This window comes from Rhinoderma darwinii, chromosome 1 (genome assembly GCF_050947455.1).
Source record: "Rhinoderma darwinii isolate aRhiDar2 chromosome 1, aRhiDar2.hap1, whole genome shotgun sequence".
In the NCBI taxonomy this organism is placed as follows: Eukaryota; Metazoa; Chordata; class Amphibia; order Anura; family Rhinodermatidae; genus Rhinoderma; species Rhinoderma darwinii.
In genome coordinates, this window is record NC_134687.1 from 273792756 (window position 1) to 273816748 (window position 23993).

At 40.9% G+C, this 23993-nt stretch overlaps 1 protein-coding gene across 1 annotated transcript in view; it reads right to left on the reverse strand.

Moving 5' to 3' along the window:
• LOC142760935 (phosphatidylinositol 4-phosphate 5-kinase type-1 gamma-like) overlaps window positions 1-23993 on the reverse strand; it is an 87422-nt gene that overhangs the window by 26360 nt on the left and 37069 nt on the right. The window contains exons 11-16 of the mRNA XM_075864114.1: window positions 23925-23993; window positions 23392-23550; window positions 19878-20016; window positions 19397-19429; window positions 9608-9712; window positions 6925-7024 (exon numbers count right to left, since the gene is read on the reverse strand). The exon at window positions 23925-23993 is cut by the window's right edge and continues 16 nt beyond it. Of these exons, the coding sequence (XP_075720229.1) occupies window positions 6925-7024; window positions 9608-9712; window positions 19397-19429; window positions 19878-20016; window positions 23392-23550; window positions 23925-23993 (605 nt within the window). The remainder of the gene's footprint in view (window positions 1-6924; window positions 7025-9607; window positions 9713-19396; window positions 19430-19877; window positions 20017-23391; window positions 23551-23924) is intronic.

Sequence of the window (23993 nt, forward strand, 5' to 3'; positions counted from 1 at the left end):
AATGTACCATTAGAACACTGGAGTGATGGTTGCTGGAAATGGGCCTCTATACACCTATGTAAATATTGCATTAAAAACCAGACGTTTGCAGCTAGAATAGTCATTTAGCACATTAACATTGTATAGAGTGTATTTGATTAATTTAATGTTAACTTCATCGAAAAAAACTGTGCTTTTCTTTCAAAAATAAGGAAATTTCTAAGTGACCCTAAACTTTTGAACGGTAGTGTATATTGACTGATTCCACATTTATTTATAATATTTAATGTCTGCCTTTGAAGTGTAATAAAATCTATATTACTTAAGGAAAGCCCTAAGTGAACACAAGAATGGAGTATGCTGTATGCTGCAGTTAACGGCTTCAATCTCCCTTACTAGAGATCGCAATGGTCCAGATTTGGGGCGACTTGTATACGGTCTGTTATACGGATTGGGCATCAGGTCGTTCCCTGTTCAGGTTGAAGCGTCCCCGTTGCGAGGACAATCACCTTTATTTGGACCATAATAAACTCTGAGGGCGGATTAAAAACCCTTCAAAAAACGTATCTAAACTCCGTTCCACGAAAGTGGGACTCACAGGGTTAATTCCTTAGCAGAGCTGGCATAGCAAGACTGATGCTATTGCAATTGGGCATGCGTATGATGAACTCCACTAGTCAGTGCGTCTCACGACTCTTTTGCAAGAAATGGTAGGAACGGTCATGCGCGAGACGATAGGGTTAACGCATGCGCACTTACTCTCGGAAGATCTTGTTCATTACACTGAAGATTTTTTCACTTTTGTACTATGTACCTGAATTGATGAATTATACAGTTTTGTATTCAAATTGTTTTATTATGTACTTTGAGAAATCATGGATATGTGCACTGTTCACTGAGCTGTATTGCTTGAGAAAGGCCCCATGGAGTGGGGCTGAAACGTCAGTTGTATTCACACGATCATATTAATGGGTATTTTATACAGGCAGTATGCATTAATTATCTATATTGTTTCTTTAATATATATATAGCCTAATAGCCCCACCTGTGTGCTTAGCCTTAAGCAGATTTCATTTATCTATTATTTATCGGCTGTGGAGTCAAATAGCCCCACTAACAGAATCCTCTACGGTACGTGGTGCACCTTAAAGAGGCTCTGTCACCACATTATAAGGGCACTATCTCCTATATAAGGAGATCGGCGCTGTAATGTAGGTGACAGTAATGCTTTTTATTTAGAAAAACGAACTATTTTAAACCACTTTATGAACGATATTTAGCTTTATTCTAATGTTTCTTAATGCCCAAGTGGGCGAGTTTTTACGTTAGACCAAGTGGGCGTTGTACAGAGGAGTGTATGACGCTGACCAATCAGCGTCATACACTTCTCTCCATTCATTTACACTGCACTAGCGATATAGTTATATCGTTATGTGAAGCCACATACACTAACATTACTGCAGTGTCCTGATAATGAATATACATCACTACCAGCCTGGACGTGATGTTTATTCAGAATCCTGACACTTCGGAATCTTTTCTGTGAGATTCCAGCAAGGCAAGCGTAATCTCGCGAGATTACGATGTAACCTGTCATTTCAAAACGAGATTACTGATTGGTCAGCGTCATACACTCCTCTGTACAACGCCCACTTGGTCTAAAATAAAACACGCTCACTTGGGCATTAAGAAACTCATTAGCATAAAGCTAAAAATCGCTCATAAAGTGGTTTCAAATAGATCGTTTTTCTAAATAAAAAGCATTACTGTCACCTACATTATAGCGCCGATCTCCTTATGTAGGAGATAGTGCCCTTATAATGTGGTGACAGAGCCTCTTTAAGTTGGTTCCCTGTTTATGGCTGCAGCCCAATGTATGGCTATCTTTCCTGCCACATGATAACTAGAGAGGAGAGAGAGTAGACAGTGGAGCGGTCGTTGTACTATCTGCATGGATTATGGGGCTATGCAGAGAAGGTTGTACTTTATCTCGGACAATCTAGAGCGACATTTGTAGAATACAATGACATAGAATCACGCGGCATGAATATAAATCGTGAGCTGCCAAATTATTGCTTGTGTCACAGCAAAACGTATTTTGCACTTTCAAAGTGGAGGTATGTTGTGTTAATCTAATGATACAAAGCATATAATAGGATAAAGTCCTGACCTCAATCCATCAAACACCTATGAGATAAATGACAAAACCCTGACTATGAGCCAGGCCGCATCACAATACAAATGCTCTTGTGGCTGAATAGATGAGACTTTTCACAACAATGTTCCAAAATACACAAAACGGGGGCTGTTCTATTAGCAAAGGGGAGACTTGTTCTAGATTTAGCCCATTATATTGTAATGAGATATTCATTGAGCATGTATGGATGTAATGTTCGACTGTCAAACGTCTAAAAATGTAGCACACCTCGCATACACTACAATATAAAGGGGCAACTCTCTCTCTATCCAAGATCTAACACCATCAAAATTCTGGCACTTAAGATATACTGGATATCAGAAAATACCCAGTAATGAAAGACCCCTCTGTGTAAGGCTAGGACTCCACTGACTTTTGGGCGCCAGCGAGTCACCACAAAGATGCGTGGTCATATTGCGGTCTCTTTAGCTTAAGAAAGGGATCTGTGATACCTCGAAACGCGTTGCTTTTAATGAAACAAAAATAAAAACAATTGAATCTAATATCCTCTGAAGTCATACTTCCCCTGTGACTATAGAGCTCTCCATAAAATCGCATGGTTGGAATTTTTGCCGTTAAAGTCACCTGCAACTTTTTTCTATCATAGGTAAACATTGAAGTTGCGTTAGTGACAACATTTTACCGAAAGTCTTGGGCGACCAAAAGTCACTATGAAGCCTTAGCCTTAAGGGGTATTCCAGTTACAACAAGTTACTCCCTAGCCGTAGGGTAAGGGGTAACTTGCTGATCGTTGGGTGTCAGACAGTTCGGACGCCCACCGTTTACAAGAACGGGGAGCCCGAAGCAGCCCGAACCCCAAGTTTGAACAGACCGGCAGGTCGCTCATGTGCACTGCCACTCCATTCATTCTCTATGGGAGTGCCGGAGATAGCAGAGTGCAGTGTTTCGGCTTTTTCCAGCACTGCCATAGAGAATGAATGGAGCGGGAGTGCGCATGAGCGACCTGCCGCTCGGTTCAAACTTGGGGTTCGGGCAACTTCGGGCTCCCCATTCTCGTAAACTGTTGGGGTCCGAGCGGTCGGACACCCACCGATCACCAAGTTACCCTTTACCTTACGGATAGGCGGTAACTTGTAACCGGAATACCCCTTTAAATCAACTTGAAATGTTCAACAAATTTTTGTAAGAAAAAAGATGGAGAAACCTTTTTAGAGTGTGACCAGGCCAATCCTGCATGTAGTTCTCCACCATAGATTTCATACAAATGTTCCCACACACTTTAAAAACAATACTTGGGTTAATTTTTTTTCCTTTTGTGCATGCTTAAAAGGCTATTACCAACTTATAAAAAGTGATATGCCATAACTTCTAAAGTGATTGTATATCGACCTCTGTGCCCCCCAATGATCCTGAGAATGGTGGTCTGGTGCGTTCCCTTCGCAGTGGTGCCCCAGTGAATAAGGTCAGCTTTAGTTTCACTGCACAGCGGGGTGTAGGAAAAACATAGAAGGGGATGCAGTGCTAAATCAGTGCTGCGACCCCTTTATTTTCATGAGCGATCATATAAAGTGATGGCTAGAATAAGATTGGAATAACCCTTTAAAAACGCATCCCTTGCATAGCCCAACAGAATCTGTTGGTGACATATTAAAGGAACAGGAAAAAAAAACAACCTTTATAGACCTTTCAAATTAGAATATGTCAGACAGCTGTGAAGTGCAGACCAAGCTGAATATCATTTCCTATGGGAATGATGTCTACAAATACATTAAAATTAAGTTCTCAACTTCGGAAAGCTAGTCTTTTATATGTATTTATTGGACCAGATGTGATTTTTATTTTTATTTTTTAAACATAAAATAGCTCCGATATTTGAACCATAAAATACTCCTCTCTAGTCCAAATTCATTGCTGCCTGTCTCCAGTTTACATTCTCCTAGGTTCTAAACAAGAACTTGAACAGTTAAGGAATGCAAACTTCCCCAATACCAAGAACGTACAGTACCTAGGAGGAAAGGGTTTCATTCTAGTGCTAGTCACTCTTCAGCATCCAAACCCTGCTTTTGGAAGATCAGGTTTTCAGATTTCAAGATAGAAAACTACACTTCATACAGTTTTCTATAATTTGAGTCAGTATTTCCACGTAAGGCGCTGTTCAGTTACTTGATGCGCTTTTTGCCTGCAAAAAGCGGCCAAAATTGCCTCCCATCGATTACAATCGTGGAGGCGTTTTTTTCCCCCTAAAAGAAGCTACATGCCCTACACATTGAGGCGTTTTCCACCTCAAAAACCCCATTGAAATCATTGGGAGTCAGAAAAAAATGCTGAACGGCCGCAGGGTTTTTTGGTTTGTCTATTGGCAAAACACGTTCGCATTTATTTCCCTTGCCTGTTGACGACAAAAAAAAAAAAAGCGCCAAAAACCGCCTGTGTTGCAAAACCACTTCAAATAAACCAGAGCTGATTTTTACACGCAGAGTTTTATGTGTGTAAACAGGGCCTTAATGTTTCCAGGACTCCAAGAAAGCCTGTGAGTGCTGCTGCCCCACGCAGAGTTTGTATACAGAGAGAGCAATCACTCTGGGTTGGTGGGAGTCATCATTCTTACATTCGCTTCAGCTTCCGGTATCTTGTTGTGGTTTGTGAGCATGAAGCAATGTATGAGAGTAGAAAACCATGGCTGCTTCCTTCCAGAAACAACGCCACTTGGGTTGTGTGGTATTGCAGCTCAGTCTCTTTCAAGTGAATGGGGCTGAGCTGCAATACCACACACAGCCTATGGACAAGTGTGGCTCCGATTCCGGAAAAAAGCAGCCATGTTGTTCTCTCACACATCCCCTGTAACATGTACAAAATAATCATGATATGTCTCCCCTGGTTGAGGTAAGAGACTATTTACAGCGGACATGCAAAGAGACAAAATCGAGGGAGGGCAGAGAAAGTGAATAAACAAATGAAAAACAGAAGGGGGGTGAAGAAACAGATTTGGCATTTCAAAGGAATTAGAATGAGGGAAGAGGCAGACTATGGAAAACATGAGTCTATGATGTGAAATGAAAAACAGGAGTTTCTAGAGAAGTTGTGTAAACTCAGGACAGGCAGCACATATCCAGGTTGTGCCTTTACTATACACTAATCCCCACGTGAAAGCATTCAGAAGATCCCCATTCAGCTGTACATGCACCCAACCCATCTGTTTACATAGGAGAGGTCACATGCTGAATGCTTATCCGAGCGGACAATTTCTAAACTCCAGGAACAAATAAGCTCGGTTCATGAATTCAACAACTGGATACTACTCTGCCCATTTGTTGGCCGATGCAGGTCTTCTCTGTGGAAAGTGCTGACAATCTACAGTGTATTAATGCTGGAACACCGTGTTGCCTGTATATACTCAGGACAAAAGAGAACGGCCTATGTTGAATTTTTTCACCTAATCCTATTTTGTTCTTTTCAGACATAAATCAAGCCAGTGGTGTTCTCCTTAAAAGGGGTTTCCCCGTAAAAGGCAGTCCCTTGCGGGAGGCCTGCAGTCAGTGTGATCAAGAGATGAAGCTGTCAGCTATTGAATGTGTAGAGAGAAAATATACAGGTGCTATGGGTCTATTTAATTCTATGGGAGGTTTGAAACGGCCAAACACCTCTGGCGCCACTTCTCGCACTACAGTACAAATGGCTGCACAGGTTAAAATACAACGTGTTCGCTCAATGTTTCAGACTGTCAAGCTGTGCCCATACACAATAGATTTTGCACAGATTTAAAAAAAATAAAATAATAATAATTAGTATGGCTATCGGCTATGGCTTTTGACATAAGCATCTTCAGCTCAGATAAACATTGAACGTAATTAGGGAAAACTGCGCTGAGGGGTGTCTGGTAGTCACTGAACTCTCCCTCCTCAGACAAGCGTGTTTAGCTAGGGCTATTTAATATGTATGGTTGCCTTAAGAACTTGGAAGCTCCTGCTAAAAAACAGGCTGTGTGGAGAATCCAGAGCTTTAACTTTAGAAATGGTTGCGCCCCTTATTCAAACGATGCTATCATTGTAAAGGTGGCGTGATATTTGCCACTACACTTGCAAGTGCACAAAGCACTATTGCTGCTGTGTGCCAGTGTAGTGGCAAATATCACGCCACCTCCACAATGGTGGCATAATTTACATAAAGGGCACAAAAAACAGCGCTCAAAGCTATGTACACCAGCCACGGTTCTTAAGAGTTTGTGCTCCCACTGAGTCACAGAGGGCGACGCTACATGGTTATTGCAAAATGTATCGCAGTGACAGCAAAGTCGCAGTTAGGCCCTCTTCACACAGAGTTTTTTTGCAGACAGAAAAAACAATCTGCCTCACTTATGTTTCCGCGTTGTTTTTAGTCTGACCATTAAAGCCAATGCAAGGACCGCGGGCAAAAACGCCATAAAAAATGCTCAGAAACTAGAGCCACGGCAAGGAAGGACAGGCTGCAATTTTTTTCCCACTCGAATGGCCAAAAGCCACCCAGGGGAAAAAAAAAAAAAAAACACCTGTCTCCCATTGAAATCAATGGGGGGGGGGGGGGCGATTGCAGACATTTTTTTTTTGTGCCGATTCAGTCGCGGTTTCCACGTCAAAAAAAATCTGTGTGAACTGACCCTTAAGGTGACAGCTCTGACAGACTTCCATGCAAGATTTTCTTGAAAATCAGCTTTTATGAGAATTTCAATCTTTTTAAATGTATTGTTAGTACCTTTTCCTTAGGTCAGTATTATCTAGAAAAACTATTTCGGAAGCCTGTAAAGAACTTACAAAATAAACATCTGTCACGGGCACCTCATCATCTTCCTCAGATCGATGACTGCCTGTTTCTTCAACTGGACATGTCTTCCCAGTACAGCCTGAGGCCTCACTGCAGAGTGAAATAGCTGCATTAATTTCAATCACATCGAAAAAAAAAAAAAAAAATATATATCATTTTAGGTTATTTAATGTGCAATGTTAAATACGTGTGTGTCAAAAAAAACGAAACTATAGTGGGTAGAATTCCTTTATTGGCTAACCATAAAAGCTCTATATGCAAGCTTTTAGGGCACAGAGGCTCCTTCAGGCAGTTTACAAATGAATGACTATTGGTACACGAGGTGATACATCATTAAGATAAGCCAGGGCAATACAACGGAGGTTATAGGGGTGATGACTTAGGAGACAAGGGATCTGGAGTCAGTCTGATGGGGGATGTGACGTGTGTCCATGTAGTGGCTCATAAATCCTGGAATCTTATCATCACCTTGAATTCCCAAATTTTTCTCGGTCTTTCTTAAAATGACCCTTCAGAATTAGGACCTTTAAATCTGCCAAACTGTGATCAGGTCCAGAGAAGTGTTTTCCCACGGGTGTATCCACCTCCTGTTTTATTGTATGTCTGTGAAGATTCATCCTGGTTTGCGGTTTTAGTTTGGTGTCTCCAATTTAGATTCCTTTACTGATGTATCATGTACACTACACTGGAGGATGTACAGGAGAACGTGCCAGTGATTTTATAGTCCTGTTGCGTGTTTGGTATGTGGATGGTGTTTGATGACAAGATGTTGGTACAGGTCTTGCATTTTCTACTGTTGCAAGGAAAAGTGCCAGTCTCTGATGGTGGTGAGAGGCACTTCTGACCAGGAGATTCCTTAGGTTTCGTGGCTGTTTGTATGCAAGGAGAGGTAAATGTGGGAATATTTACTTAAATTTTATGGTCTTTGTTAAATACAGGTTGGAGATCAGCAGCAATTTTCCTCAAGATGTTCATTTGTGGGTTGTATATGACCACTAGGGGCAACCTGCTGTTGTCTACCTTTTTGTACTCCAGAGTATTGGTCCTTGGAATTTTTGTTGATCTGTAGATCTGATCATTTATAATCCTTGAATGGTATCCCTGTTTTAAGAATGTATTCCTCAGTGATAGAAGGTGTTCTCTTTATTGGATTTTTTTACAACACGAAGAGAACCATCCAAAATTAGATTAATTCCCTAAACTATGCAATACAAGGACCTGGATCAAGTCTAACCAATTCTGCAATCCGTTACAACATCAACTAATCTGCAAACAAAAGAAACTCAGACTAAGGCCCCATTGCACACGACCGTAATAATTGGTATCGCCGCATCTGTAAAAGTCTGAACTATTACAATGTATCATTATTTAACCCGCACGGTGTACGATGTATGGCACAATAAATTGTGCTTCAAAAAACTACAACTCGTCCAACCCGACAAACATCAAGCCCTCATAGGACTATAATCGACAGAAAGATGAAAAAAAGGTTATGGCTTTTGGAAGGTGGGGAGGAAAAAAACGAAAATGACAATCTGAAAAAATGGCTGCGGCGGGAATGGGTTAAAGATCCTAATACTGAAGGGTCATTTTAAGGAGGACAGAGAAAGAAAAATTTGGGAATTCAAGCGGATGAGAAGATTCCTATCATTGACACAAGGCCTCAATCTAACACCTGGATTTATGAGCCACTACATGGACACACATCACAACCCCCATCAGACTGACTACAGATCCCTCATCTCTTAAGTCATCACCCCTATAACCTTCGTTTTATGGGCCCGGCTTATCTTAATGATGTATCACCTCGTGTACCAATTGTCTTTGTGTAACGTCTTAAAGAGGCTCTGTCACCACATTATAAGTGCCCTATCTCCTACATAAGGAGATGGGCGCTATAATGTAGGTGACAGCAGTGATTTTTATTTAATAAAACTATCTATTTTCACCACTTTATTAGCGATTTTAGCTTTATGCTAATGAGTTGCTTAATGCCCAACTGGGCGTGTTTTTACTCTAGACCAAGTGGGCGTTGTACAGAGGAGTGTATGACGCTGGTCAATCAGCGTCATGCACTCCTCTCCATTCATTTACTCAGCGCATAGGGATCCTGCTAGATCCTTATGTGCTGTCTTATACTAAACATGTTAACAATACTGAAGTGTTTAGACAGTGAATAGATATTCCACGGGATGTCTTCACAATCTGTGCGCTTCTTTACTGTTTTTGTGGTAGTTACAGCAGAGCAAAGCGTAGGGAATGTGTCGCTAGAAATTTTTTATTTTTTTTAGTTAATATTATAAACTAGATTCTAATTTATAACATTTGCCTGTGCTGGTCACTAGAGGGAGCAATTCCCAAAATTGCAGCATTGGCATGTGGTAAAGCAACCACATTGCTTTATGCTGCAAAATTTGAGAAGACACACTCGCGCTCTAGCATCCTCAAACAATCCCCCCTCTTTTATCCTGGCTAGTGCCAGGAGAAAGGAGGGGATTGAATGTACAAACCTCCTACACTGTGTGTCGCCATTTTTGTGGGATAGATTTTCATGTGAGGGATTTTGTCACTATGTATACTGGCCCATTTTTATAAGAGGACCACTACTTTAGAACAAATTGTTTTTTACTGCAATTTTAGGTGCAAAGTCCTTCATTTTGGTACATTTCTTACCCATGCATTTCTTCCTCTGGTAGAATCACTGTTTCAGATTGTCTGGTCTCCACCTCAACTGAAACCTGCTGAACGTCGTCTTCTGCTCGGGTCTCATCATAGGTCCTAAACAGAAACAATACAATACCAGTATAACACCCCACAGCTCTGCAACACTTCTACTTTAGGTGAAGTAGTTGAGAGTACCAGTGTCTGCCTAAGTACGCTAGTATTTAGAGTGAAGGTCATATTTTTGTACTCTGAAGTATGAAGCCATTCTTTTTCCTGTACTACAGTGCACTCCTTTTAGACTATCTTTATGAAAAAGGGGCACATTTATAATCTCAAATATTCAATGTGCTGCATGGCCTAGAGAACTGTAAGAAATTGCTGGAGTCCAATCAGTCCGCCCATGTGTGGAACATAAATAATCTTAAAGGCTATGTACACCTTTGAAAAAGTTATTTATTTTTTAAATAAAAATGTCTATCAGTGTGTTTGGTGCAACTTTCTAAATACGTATTAAAAAACATTTTTTACTTTTTGAGATACAGCTGCTTTGTATCCTGTATACGGAGCAGTTTTGTATTCTGTATACAGAGCGCTGCATCTTGCGCTAAGACCTGCATCAGTCAGGTCAGCGGCACTGACTGGTTCAGTGACAGCTGCTCTGTATACAGGACATAAATCAGCTGCAGCTCAGAAAGGAAAAATGTAATAAAAAGTATTTGGAAAGTTGCACAAAACACACGGATACACTGTTTAAATTATTAAAAAAAACAAAAAAAAAACATTTAAAAAAAAGTGATGTTTAGTCACCCAACAAATGCAACGTTTCACTTCCTCAATGGAAGCATTTTCAAGCAAGCAGTGATAGTATCACACGAGTATAAATACAGAGATCACAGTTAAAAAAAAAAACAAGGGTTGTAATTAATAGCAATTTGTGCGATTTTTATGTTTTGTATAATGTAACAATGTGATCATGTACAAAAAACATGTGATTTAAGAGTCATCTGGACATATAATAATAGAGATTACAAATGTGTACTATCTACCATATCCATGTAAACACATGTTCTGTATATTAGGTGTCATTAGTGATTAAATAATAAAACATAAAAACAGCTGACACTCACCACACTGAGTTGAATGCAATCCTCATGGACTGAATGACTCGTGCTAATTACTAGAATCTGGGCGTTTCACACGCCGGACAGCACATGCCCACATCCTAGCTATCTATTGGGTAAGGCCATCCTCGTGTTCCAAGGTTGCCATGACAAAGTACAACAACATGGTGTCCAGATTAAACACAGCAGCTGAGAGAGGCCATTCCAGCCGTGCTATCATTTCTAGGTAAAATGTGCCGTGTACGACCATTTTTATTAAGGGCAAAATACCAGTGTACATTAATCTATATAGATTACGTCATGTCGGGACAGTATACTGTAATAAACCTGCAGGGAGACTGAGTGAGGATTGAGACTTCAGTCTCCCCGCAGCTTTATTTGTGGGGGAATGCAGCCTTTGATCTCTGGGATCTAATATAGATCTTAACATGTACATGTACTCCGTGGGCTGAGCACACTACCCCTGATTCAGAAACTGTCCCGACATGACGTAATCCATGTAGATGTATACTGGCATTTTGCCCTTAATAAAAATGGTGGTACACGGCACATTTTACCTAGAAATTATTGCACGGCCAGAATGGCCTTTCTCAGCTGCTGTGTTTAACCCCTTAACGACCGCCCATCGTCTTTTGACGTCAGGCGGTGCATGTACTCAGTCTACAGCGACGCCTTTTGGCGTCGCTGTAGTAGAGGGGGTTTATCGGCACCCTGGTGACATCTGCACTAAAAACCGGCTGTAAGTAACAGGTCCGGTTCTTAGTGCAGCCATCAGGACCTGCCGATTTTGTCGTAACAGCACGTGACCGCTGTGACAGCCAATCACAGCGGTCACATGCTGTTACTGCGTACAGAGCCGCCGGGAGTGTCTAAATGACCGCTCCTGCTCTAAGAACGAGCTGTTGCTAGCAGCTCTGTTCTTAGTTCAGTGATCAGGAGCCAATAGTATTGGTTCCTGATCTTTTGTGATCACTATGAGATCCAATCATAGTGATCACTACTGTAAAATAAAAGTAAAAACATGTATCTGTTTCTCCTCACTGTTCTAGCTGTGGAGAGAAACAGATACAAGTGTGTCAGTGTCCCCACACAAAATCACTTGTCCCTTACACAGTTTATTAAAAAAAAAAACACATTTTTTTTTCAGTATTTTATAGTATATAGTATATACATATATATATTTACTGTATATACTAAGAATCTTACTGTAAACTACTTCCTTTTTAGGGTACGCTGTTAGACGGCGTGTACGCTGTTAGGCCTCATGCACACGACCGTAGCCGTGTGCACGGCCGTGATTTTCGGGTCGGCCGGCTGCGGACTGTCCGCCGCAGGCCGCCCGCAAATCGCGGGACATGCACATGGCCGCCACCATTGTTTTCAATGAGCCCGGACCGCAGAACAGGGCCGTAATAAGACATGCCCGTTCTTTCTGCGGTCCGGGCTCCTGGGCCGTGCAAGGACCGCAAAAACTACGGTCGTGTGCATGGCCCCATAGAAAAGAATGGGGCCGCAATTCTCCCGTGGATTTTCGGGGGAATTGCGGCCGCAAAAACACGTTCATGTGCATGGGGCCTTAGACGGCATAGGGTGCTGTTCTGGGCTTGGGTTTACGGTTTGTGTTAGGCGTAGGGTTTAGGTTTAGGTTTGAAAAAAAAAAAACTAAAAAAAAACAATAAAAAAAAAAAAAAAAGTTTAATTCTTTTAGTGCTCTTAGTTGATTAGGCTTCATGCACACGACCGTGCTCGTAATTACGACTCGTAATTACGAGCACGGCCGGCCGCGGGCAGCCGGACGCTTTTGCGAGCCGTGCTGTCATTATAAAGTATAACATGTTCTATTTTTTTTAACGGCACGGGCACCTTCCAGTGAGAAAACGGGAAGGTACCCGTGGGTAACAGAAGTCTATGAGCCCGTTATTGCAGGTCGTAATTACGACCCGCAATAACGGGTGTTTTTACGGTCGTGTGCATGAGGCCTTAGTTGATAAAAAAAAAAAAATTTAAACCGCTAGTTCCATTTATTATTTGCGGTTTAGACTGTATTATCATTATGGCTGCCAGAAGATACAGCGTTGAGGAAGCCTATCAGATGCTATGCTCAGATACGGATTCTGCATCTGAAGTTGAGCTTTTAGGGTATGTGCACACGTAGTGACCAAAAACGTCTGAAAATACAGAGCTGTTTTCAAGGGAAAACAGACCCTGATTTTCAGACATTTTTTGAGCAACTCACGGTTTTCGCTGCGTTTTCTCTGCGTTTTTTACGTCCGTTTTTGGAGCTGTTTTCATTGGAGTCTATGAGAAAACGGCTCCAAAAACGTCCAAAGAAGTGTCCTGCACTTCTTTTGACGAGGCTGTATTTTTACGCGTCGTCGTTTGACAGCTGTCAAACGACGACGCGTAAATGACAGGTTGTCTGCACAGTACGTCGGCAAACCCATTCAAATGAATGGGCAGATGTTTGTCGACGTATTGTAGCCCTATTTTCAGATGTAAAACGAGGCATAATACGCCTCGTTTACGTCTGAAAATAGGTCATGTGAACCCAGCCTTACTTGAAAGCGACAGCGAAAGGGTCGCTTCAAGGGATTCAAGTTGCGATGCAGAACGCATTTGTCCTGTACAAAAAATCAGCGGGCAGGGCGACATTCTTTGAATTTCAGGAGAAAGTGATTGAAGATCTATTTCAATCTGCAGACCAGAGAGTAGTCCATGAGTGAGAGGATGTACACAGACTTGTTGAAAAACATTTTTTACACCCCATCCCTTCAACATCTAACCAAAAATACCCCAAAAAACGGTGTCGGGTCTGCAGCAAACGAGGACAGCGAAGTGAGTCACGATATTATAGTTCCGCTTGTCCTTCCAACCCTGGTCTATGCATAAGTCCCTGTTTTGTCCTTATCAATACACTATGGGCTTTATTACAGTTTTGTTCGGGTTTTTGGTGGACCTCTTACACCCGACAATACTTCTAGAAATAGCGACATTAATTTGGAGAGTAGTGGTCCTTTACTGTATCTATACATACGTGTGGGACACTGCCCCTTTATTTATTCTACAGGTGATTGGTTGTTTTGTGCACATGGCGGTTCCTACCTTGCCGGGCAGGGGCTTGTTATGGTGTACCGCGTCACTTGGCACATTCGTCCCTTATATAGGGATTGATGGAGCTAAAGAGACGTTGTATGACCAGTCACTTTGAATAATAAAGTCATTACAGCCCTACAAATTTTCTTTCATCCTGTGAACATGCTCTAGTTTTCCACATAGCTGGATACATTCTTCCTCCTTTTTTTTTGGATATATTGCCTTTTTCCGCCAACAGTTTAATACATTTTCCCACTGTAACTTACTATATATCAGAGCGGGTTGATCTACATAATGTCTATGGACTGACATGATTTCAGGACAGCTGCTTTCTTAGCACGACATAGTCATAGGGTGTAGAAACTGTTAGGGACATCTATTTCTCAATCTAGAAAAGTAGAATCCTCCCATTTTCAAAGCAAAATGTGTGTCCTGAAAGCCTCCGGGTGCTCCCTTCCTTTTGGGTCCTGCCGTGTGTCCAGGAAACACATTAGGGCCACAATGGGGATATTTTTGAACACAGGAGAAACAGGGTGATACATTTTCTGGTGCATTTCCTTATTCTCATGTCCTCTGTACAAGAAATCTGACCTTAAAATGACACATTTGTGAAAAAAAGTGAAATAAAATTTTCTTTCCACCTGCTTTGCATTAATTCCTGCGAAAACTATGGGGTCAAAATACTTAGTACACACCTAGATGAATACCTTAAGCGGTCTAGTTTTCAAAATGGGGTCATTTATGGGGAGTTTCTATCTTTTTGGCAGCTCAGTGCCTCTATAAATGTGTAATGGGACCTGAAACATTTTCAAGCAAAATGTGTGTCCTGAAAGTCTTCGGGCGCTACCTCCCTTTCGGGCCCTGCCGTGTGTCCAGGCAACTCATTAGGGTCACAATGGGGGCATTTTTGAAAACGGGAGAAACAGGGTGATAGATTTTGGGGGGTGTTTCTTCATTCTCATGGTCGCTTTACAAAGAAATCGGTCTTCAAAGTGATACTTTTTATATAAAAAGTGTTTTGTTTTTTTATTTCACCTGCTATGCATTCAATTTAGCAAAAAACTGTGGGGTCAAAATACTCACTACAGCCCTAGATAAATACCTTAAGGGGTCTAGTTTTCTAAATGGTGTCGTTTATGGGGAGTTTCTATCATTCTGGTAGTTCAAAACCTCTCCAAATGTACAGTGGGGCCTAAAACATTTTCAAGCAAAATATGAGACCTGAATGCCTCCGGTTGCTCCCTTCCTTTCGGGCCCTGCCGTGTGTCCAGGCAACGCATTAGGGTCACAATGTGGGCATTTTTTGAAAACAGGAGAAACAGGGTGATAGATTTTGGGGTGCATTTCTTCATTCTCATGGTCGCTTTACAAAGAAATCGGTCTTCAAAGTGATAATTTTATGGAAAAAGTGAAATTATATGTTTTTACGCCTGCTTTGCATGAATTCTTACAAAAAAAAACTGTGGGGTCAAAATACTTACAACACCCCTTAATAAATACCTTAAGGGGTGTAGTTTTCAAAATGGTGTCACTTGTGGGGGTTTCCACCATTCTGACACCTATGAGCCTCTGAAAACCTGGCTTGGTGCAGGAAAACAAAATGTACTTCAAAATTGTCCTCTAAATTGCTAAAAAAAATAATTTTTTTTTCAAAAGTGCTGCCAAAATAGAGTAAAGCAATGGAAATATATATTTAATAAAAAAAATTGTACAGTATGTACATATGTGACATATTGCAGTTAAAAATAGGGAAAAATGATAATTTTTACAAAATTTCTTAAATTTTTCTATTTTTTTTCATTAATTTCCGCAAATCGTATCAGTCTACTTTTACCACTAAAATAAAGTACAACATGTGACGAAAAAACAATGTCAGAATTACTTGGATATTCAAAACTTTCGCACAGTTATTCTCTGATAAAGTCAGACATACCAGATTTAACAAATCTGGCTTGGTCATTAAGGTCTTTTCAGGCACGGTCATTAAGGGGTTAATCTGGACACCACGTTGTTGTACTTTGTCATGGCAACCTTGGAACACGAGGATGGCCTAACCCAATAGATAGCTAGGATGTGGGCATGTGCTGTCCGGCGTGTGAAACGCCCAGATTCTAGTAATTAGCACGAGTCATTCAGTCCATGAGGATTGCATTCAACTCAGTGTGGTGAGTGTCAGCTGTCTTGTAATTTGTAATCTTTATTATTATATGTCCAGATGAGATTCTTAACCCCTTAGTGACCAGCCCATTTTAGGCCCTAATGACGAAGCTATTTTAGAAGTTTTTCTATAGTCGCATTCAAAGAGCTATAACTTTTTTTATTTTTTCGTCTACATAGCTGTATGAGGACTTGTTTTTTTGTGGGATTAGTTGTACTTTTTAATAGCACCATTTTAGGGTACATATCATTTTTTTATTAACTTTTTTGGAGGTGGGGGGAATTATAAAAAAAACCTGAAATTCAACCACTGTTCTATGCGTTTTTAAATTGACGCCGTTCACTATGCGATGTAAATAACATGTTACCTTTATTCTATGGGTCGGTACGATTACGGCGATACCACATATGTAGAGGTTTTTTATGTTTTACGACTTTTGCACAATAAAAACACTTTTGAACTAAAATTATTTGTTTTTGCATCGTTGCTTTCCAGGAGCCGTAACTTTTTTATTTTTCCATCAATGTAGTGATTTTTTTGGGCTTGTTTTCTGCTGGACGAGACGTAGTTTTGATTGGTACTGTTTTGGGGTGCATGGGACTTATTGATTCATTTTTATTATGACTTTTTTGGGGGGCAATGGAAAAAATAATTGGAATTTCGCCATTGTTTTTTGCGTTTCTTTTTCACGGTGTTCACCTTGCAGTTTAAATTACATATTAACTTTATTGTTTGGGTCATTACGGTCGCGGCGATACCATATATGTGTACTTTTATTTATTTTTTTACACTTTTACTAAATAAAACCACTTTTTATGGAAAAAATGGTTATGTTTTTACTGTAACTTTTATTATGAATCTTTATTTCACATTTATTATTTATTTCACTAGTCCCACTAGGGGACTTTACTGTGCGATCTTCAGATCGCTGCTATAATGCTTTGGTATACTTCGTATACCAGAGCATTATTGCCTGCCAGTGTAAATCTGACAGGCCGCGATCGAAGTAAACTTCAATCGCGGGCGTTGGAGCCGGAGCTCAGCTGTCATCAGACAGCAGAGCCCCGGCTCCAGCCTGCACGGGAGACCCGTGCAGGACTTAGACTAGGCTCACGTGAAAAGGAGTCAGCCTAGCCTAAGGCCCCTTAGTGGCGAACGTGAAAAGGCACATTGGTGGTCACTAAGGGGTTAAATCACATGTTTTTTGTACATGGTCACATTGTGCGATTTTTATAGGTTTTGTATAAATTGCTATTAATCACAACCCTTTTTTTTTTTAACTGTGTTCTCTTTATTTATACTCGTGTGATACTATCACGGTTTGCTTGAAAATGCTTCCATTGAGGAAGTGAAACGTTGCATTTGTTGGGTGAATAAACGTCACTTTTTTTCGTGAGTGCTGCTTCCATGCTCTTGTCTTTTTGTTATACATCATATGGGGAGAAGTCATGCCTATCATTTGAAGCTTAGCACCGACCATTTATTTGGTAATTTGCACTTGTGCTGCTCCTACCTGCCTTACGTGTGTGTGTGTGTGTGTGTGTGTGTGTGTGTGTGTGTGTGTGTGTGTGTGTGTGTGTGTGTGTGTGTGTGTGTGTGTGTTTATATATATATATATATCACGTAGTGATCCATTCTGTATTGCAAGTGAAATTAGACGTCACATCCCAAGCCTAGGGCGGCATCCAGTGTCAACACATACCATCAGAAGGTGTTTGCACGATATTGGGCTACGAGCCAGACTAGTGTGCTACTGGACTCAAAACACAGATGCCGCAGTCGCAATTGACCATGGCATCTTGGGGGTTAGCGCCAACCTTGGCCATTGTAGCGGGATGTCGGCTGTAGATTAGAGTCAGCTCCCAATGGTGTGGGCATGACTCCTGTGCCATCCCATAAACACAACTGTATGCCCATATGTGGGAATGTACCGCAAAAATAGACGTAGTTAGTTTTTTTTTAATATCCACCTTTGCTGAATTTTGCCACGTGACATTCAAATTCTGACAGTTGAAGTTCAGCATCTGACAACACACTGCCACTTTCTCAGCATATGTCATGTCTTGTGACATTTTAGTAAGATTTTGAACTTCAACTGTCAGAACTGTGGCAAAACTCAAAAGGTGGACTTGTTGTTTACAGATCTCCACCTTAACTTTTTTTTTTTATATATAAAAATCTGATAAAGGCACACTATCGTAGGTTTTATCCGCAATTACGGACCCATTCATTTCTATGGCCGACGGACACTTTCCCGTATATCAACAGGAAAGTGTCCGAACCGTAGAAAGTTTCCGTAAAAAATAGGACGTCCTATTTTTTTTATTTTACGGACCGTGCTCCCATACTTTATAACGGGAGCACGGGTGACTTGTGTGGTAGATGAGTGCTCGGGTCCATATTACAACTTTGTGATTGTATCTACATCAAGGAAGTCTCTATGTTCATCTATGTCATTTTATATATCTATATGCATAGGTTTATTATCTGTAAGCTTCTTATACCACCGACACCAAGTTTATACAGTTTGATTTTCTATTTTTCCTTTTCAAATAATATACCCTGATGGGTATCGCCCATTGGCTTCCTGCGTGAAGTCTCACTATACTATTGGCACGTGTAAAACGCATATTGTATATCCAACTTTTGTTGTAATTCAATAAATGGATTTGAAACATAATGGGAGCACGGCCCGCAAATGCGAGTGACTGTCCGCGGCCGGCTGTGCCCGTAACCACAGACCGTGATTACGGGCACAGTCATGTGCATGGGGCCTTAAACCACAGACTGAGCTGGAGAGAGACACATCTGACTGCTGGCAAGCTGCATTTCCTCCTCACGGCTGCCAGCATCCAGCTTTGAGGTATCAAGTCTGGTTGCGAATGATATGCTACCTAACAACCACTGTTTCCAGAGGCTTTCAGGCAGCAAACCTGCCTATCTCAGAATACACAGGTTTTCCGTTAAAGGAACAATTGCGGGTAGAGAAGAGGGAAATCATTTTTGCGATTATAAAATTAAAGATTAAAAAGACTGTGTATTGTAAAGACCAGTTTACACTGGCTATTATCATTGTGATTCTTATGTCAAGCATAACTATAATTACCTATCGTCCATACACAAAAATATTAAAAAATAAAACTAACATTTATCTTAAGTAATCGGCGGCAGCATCTGTAAACTAAAATTCTGCTCGTATTGTCATTTACAATACCTTTGCCTGCCTAGGCAACCGCTCCACGATGATCGTTCTGATAACGTTCATCAGACACTCAGAAAGATTTTTCAAACCACCGATCATTCCGCAGTAGTTTGAAAAACTGTTCCATGTAAAAGGGGTCTGGTCCAAAGATCCGAAATGACTCCCTGGTCACCTCCCTATGCCCACCCACATTCTTACGCATAAAACGAACAGACAGCACCAACCTGACATCATATCCTGATGAGTGAGTACGTCTTCTGTGGGAAAAGAGGCAAACACACAGGTTACACTACAGGTGTACACTTTTTAAATTACATGGCTAATAAAATAATTTTACAAAAACAAAATCGTTAGTATAGCCTTTTGACACATGCTACAGGCATTACACTATGAAGTTGAAGACCAAGAAGTGAAAAAATTGCCTGAAGTAGGATGCCAATCACACTGTCCAGATAAAAGGAGGTTGACAAATAGGAATTTTTATCATCCCAGAGAAAACCTCTATTCTGCTCACAGTTACACTTATGTGTTATTGCTTTGAAAAGATTATTGCATAAAAATGTACTTACAAAAGTATTGGGAGATCACAAGAAGAACTAACCATATTCTGTAGAAATCGATGGTAATTATATTTGAGAATTAATATCGGTCATGGAAAGCAATGGAAAGCAATGTCTGAGAAAAAATGGCTTTAGCCCGACTCACCGATAACGGGGGTGTTCTGAGGTTTCAGACGGAGAGCGTTCTGGAATGGACAGAGAAGTAGAAGACAAAGTGGTAGCAATTGAAGCAGTAGTGGCCTCCTCAAAAGATGGAGGTGTGCAGGGCAGTAAATCTGCACGACCTATGGAAATGAGAAAATAAAGAATTAGTACATTACACTAAATAAAAGTGAAAACCAACAAACATCTTATTACACAAGAATAGTTTAGACCGTCCGCACCTATTATTTTCACAACGAAGATGATCCAAATTCAGAACTCACTAAACAATTAGTCATTTATCGGTTGTCAGAGGATGAGATAGATAGAGATATATATATATATATATATATATATATATATATATCAGAATATATCAGAGACTGGAACTTAAAATAACCAATCCAATAAGAACATTGGGTGAGACTTCAAAGCCAAAATGATGCTAGTTTTCCTGAATATACGAGCATATTGTGGTTCAGTGTATAGACCGGTATTGCGCGCTTACATTGTATATGGGCACTCAATGGTGGCATTATTGGTCATAGTCTTTCATGCATTATTTGTTATTGTATTGTCGGGGATCATTACCATGTATATTGTTTGAAAAATATTATCCTTATATATATATATACACATATATACAGTATATTACACAAAGAGATTGGATTCATGGAGCACAAAGAGCCTGCATAACATGCCTATGGAGGACACCGCCCCCTGGAATGCAAGAGGAGTGTGCAGAAGAATGTACAGGAGAACGTACAGCTGAGGAGCCAATGGGGGCTTAAGCAAGTCCCACATCTCTAGGGAGGGGGCATGTGTCTTTTTCGGTGTTTCTTTGTTCTGAATAAAGTTCAGTTCGCTTCCTGTCTGATCTGAGGAAAGCTGTGCACCAACATCTCTGGCTGGTTTACTTCTTTCCAGGCATGCCTTCAGCTTTCAATTTACAGAGGTGGTTATTCGGTGTGGAATAACAGGGAGAAGGAAGCTACCCTGAAATACGGACCTGACAGTATGGCAGAATTACTTGAGAACTATGGGCAGAATTATTTGGGCACCTTGGGGCTGCACAGTGAGCATTGTATAGTATAATCTGGGCACTATAGAAGGTATTACATGAGCACTATGGTCTGCATACTGTATGGCACGGTTATTCGTTGTAAATATATGGCAGAATTATTTGGATTTCTACTGCACAATTATTTTGGCACTGCATATTCATGTTAGGTTTGTTGTCATACACAACAGGTGATGTGTGCAATGCAGGAAGCACCTCTTATAGTAGGCTATGTTCACAGGATGTATTTTCACTGTCTGAGCCTCTGATTTCTGCCATTGTTTTGCAGGAAAACCAGCCGCATTTCTCCGCGCAGATTAGTGCCATTGAATACGGATAACTTACGTGTGGCTTCCCGATGTCATTTTCCGCTGTGTATAACGTTGCGAAAACCGCATGTCCCTTTTTTCCCCCCAGCGCCTGTTGAGAGCGATGGGAGGCTTTTTAACAGCAGAATAAACTCAGATTCCAGTGCGGAAAATGTGTCGAAATCCGTGCAAATTTTTCACCGTGTGAACAAGACCGTATATACTGTCCTCTAGCTCTGCAAACAGTACTTTTTGCACCCTCTATGTTAAAATGGCACGCAGGCAAAAAGCTAAAGAACAGTTTCCTGCACTGGGCCCTAGATGGGCATGACAAATGCCAGCCTGGAGCAGATTGTGCTCACATACTAAAGGAGTGGCTTGCAAGAGGAGGGCCACAAATAACCAGGAAAAAATTAAGTGAAATTTTAAAGGTGGGGTGGGCGCTTGAACTATGGGTTTTTCTCATTATCGTTTTAAGGCTGGGATTTCACGTTGCGGTACACCGCTTTATTTGGCGAAAATGCACAGTTTTGACGAGATTCGTTAAAAAACAAAAACGCACTTTGAACGCGTGAACCCAGTCGTACGTCACATCTAAGATGACAGCACTATTTTTCTCCAGGTGGTATGGGATTTCAAATGGCACATTTGGTATCTTGCATCCATTTTTCCATAAATAGAGGCCTTAAAGCAGACCTTTAGTGATCTTTATGAAACATACAGTACATGTGCTCCAGGGGGAGAAGTCAAATCGCTAAAACTAAAAGGATTTAAAAAAGAAAAAAAGAAATAAAAATCGAAGTTTTTATGCAAACCCTGATCTGCTGCTTTGCTTTATTTTTGGCTGCATACTCTATTCTTTTATTTTAGGTAATCAATTTTGATGGTGTGGTTTAAAGTCCACCACCTAAACTGAGATTTTGTAATCCTCCGTAGTATATATATTAAAGAAAAAAAGGATAGATAGGATAGGAGCATATAAAATATAACTTTTACTAGATTTTCATTTTAAAAAGAATTAGAAAAATATACACACATGGTGTTATTGTATTTCTTGTAGCGTACACCCAGAAACATTTTTAATTTAGAAAGATTAGACAGCGAGATATCAGCCTCAGTTAAAGGTTATCAATTAAAAAAAAAGTTTGTGGATGTATGCTACAAGAATCATAACAGTGTATGAATATATGGCATATGAAATCACCACGTTTATATGTTTATTTTTCTAATTCTTTTTAAAATGAAAATATAGTAAGTTATAGGTTATATACATAGTCTGGATCTATCCTTTTATTTTAGGTGGAGTAACTCTATAGCTCACGTCCTCCATGCTTAGGTCAAGCGGAAATAAATGTACAGATTGTTAAACTGCTGGGAGTTCCAGGGGTGACACACACACAACACAACACAACCACACACACACACACCTTCAAGAAGAGGTCAACGTGACCAGCCACATAACTGACAACATGGCACACACACACACACACACACCTTCAAGAAGAGGTCAACGTGACCAGCCACATAACTGACAACATGGCAGCAAATGAGAGAATGTAAAGCCCCACATAATGTCCATGAAGAATTAGTATTTAGAATGGAATGACTGAGACATAATCACAAAGGTTTCACCAGGAGAAGACCTAGTCGACTACGCTATGGATTCTGACAAAACGCCAGAATTCTTGCAACAACCTATGGTTTCCGTTTGTGTCCGTCAGGGCTCAGTTCAGACGGAAAGCTCAGACAGAACGTCGGAACGGAGCCCTAGCGCAGATGTGAACGAAGCCTTACTGATACAATGGCAGGTGCAAACACCAGTTCCCAGCAGTATGCAGACAAGCCACATGGAGGGAGATTGCACAGGGGCAAAATACTGAGGAACATCCACGCCTACACCTGTCACTTATGAGCGGGGGCAGCTGCTAAGTAATATAATCCCCAACAAATATGGCTTCTATAAAAAGGTGCCAGTCACACAGTTACCTTATTGAACAGCATGCAGTCAACCTGCCCAGCCTTTAAGTACGCCACACAAAGCACCAACACCCTTTCTGCCCCAACATAACCAGACCAGAACGGATCTTGCAAAATGAATAAACTTGAGGCATTCGTTAACATTTTGGCCACAAGCACGCTAACCACTTTACCATCATCCTCTAATGTAGGGTAGCTACGTGCTCCACGCAAGTCAAATCTCCCTTCCTGTTCCGTAGGAATTTGTCCTGCCGAAAATGCTGCAGATGGTCCCAAAGGTCGAGGTGCCAGTAGAGCGCTTCGTCCCTTTTTAGAAGGAGAGGACTTCAGTGCTACAATAATAAAACAAAAATCTATAATGTAGTAGTATGGTAATAAAGATTTCAGAGCATGGAAAAACTAAAATGAACAAAAAAATTTAATAAAATAGAAGCTTATAAAATGGATCAGTCATCAGACTATAATGCCCTATGCAAGGGCAGCATAGTATGGGGACAGGACCACTCTCCTGTAAGCCAAACCGGAACAGAAAAATACATCAGACTCAAAGTCAAAAGTCTGGTGTGTTCATGAGGTGAGCACTCCCCACCCCCCCCCCCCCCTAACCCCTCTCATCGGTGATCGACAGCAGCCGTTCAATCACGGAGAATGATACGGAGTCCCTAATGAGGTCTTTATTAGTGATCTGGCAACCAAGGCTACTTACAGGATGTTTTTCTAAACACTGTGTTGGTCATGAACTTAAAGAATCGCTCGGCATAAAAACTGGGCCGGT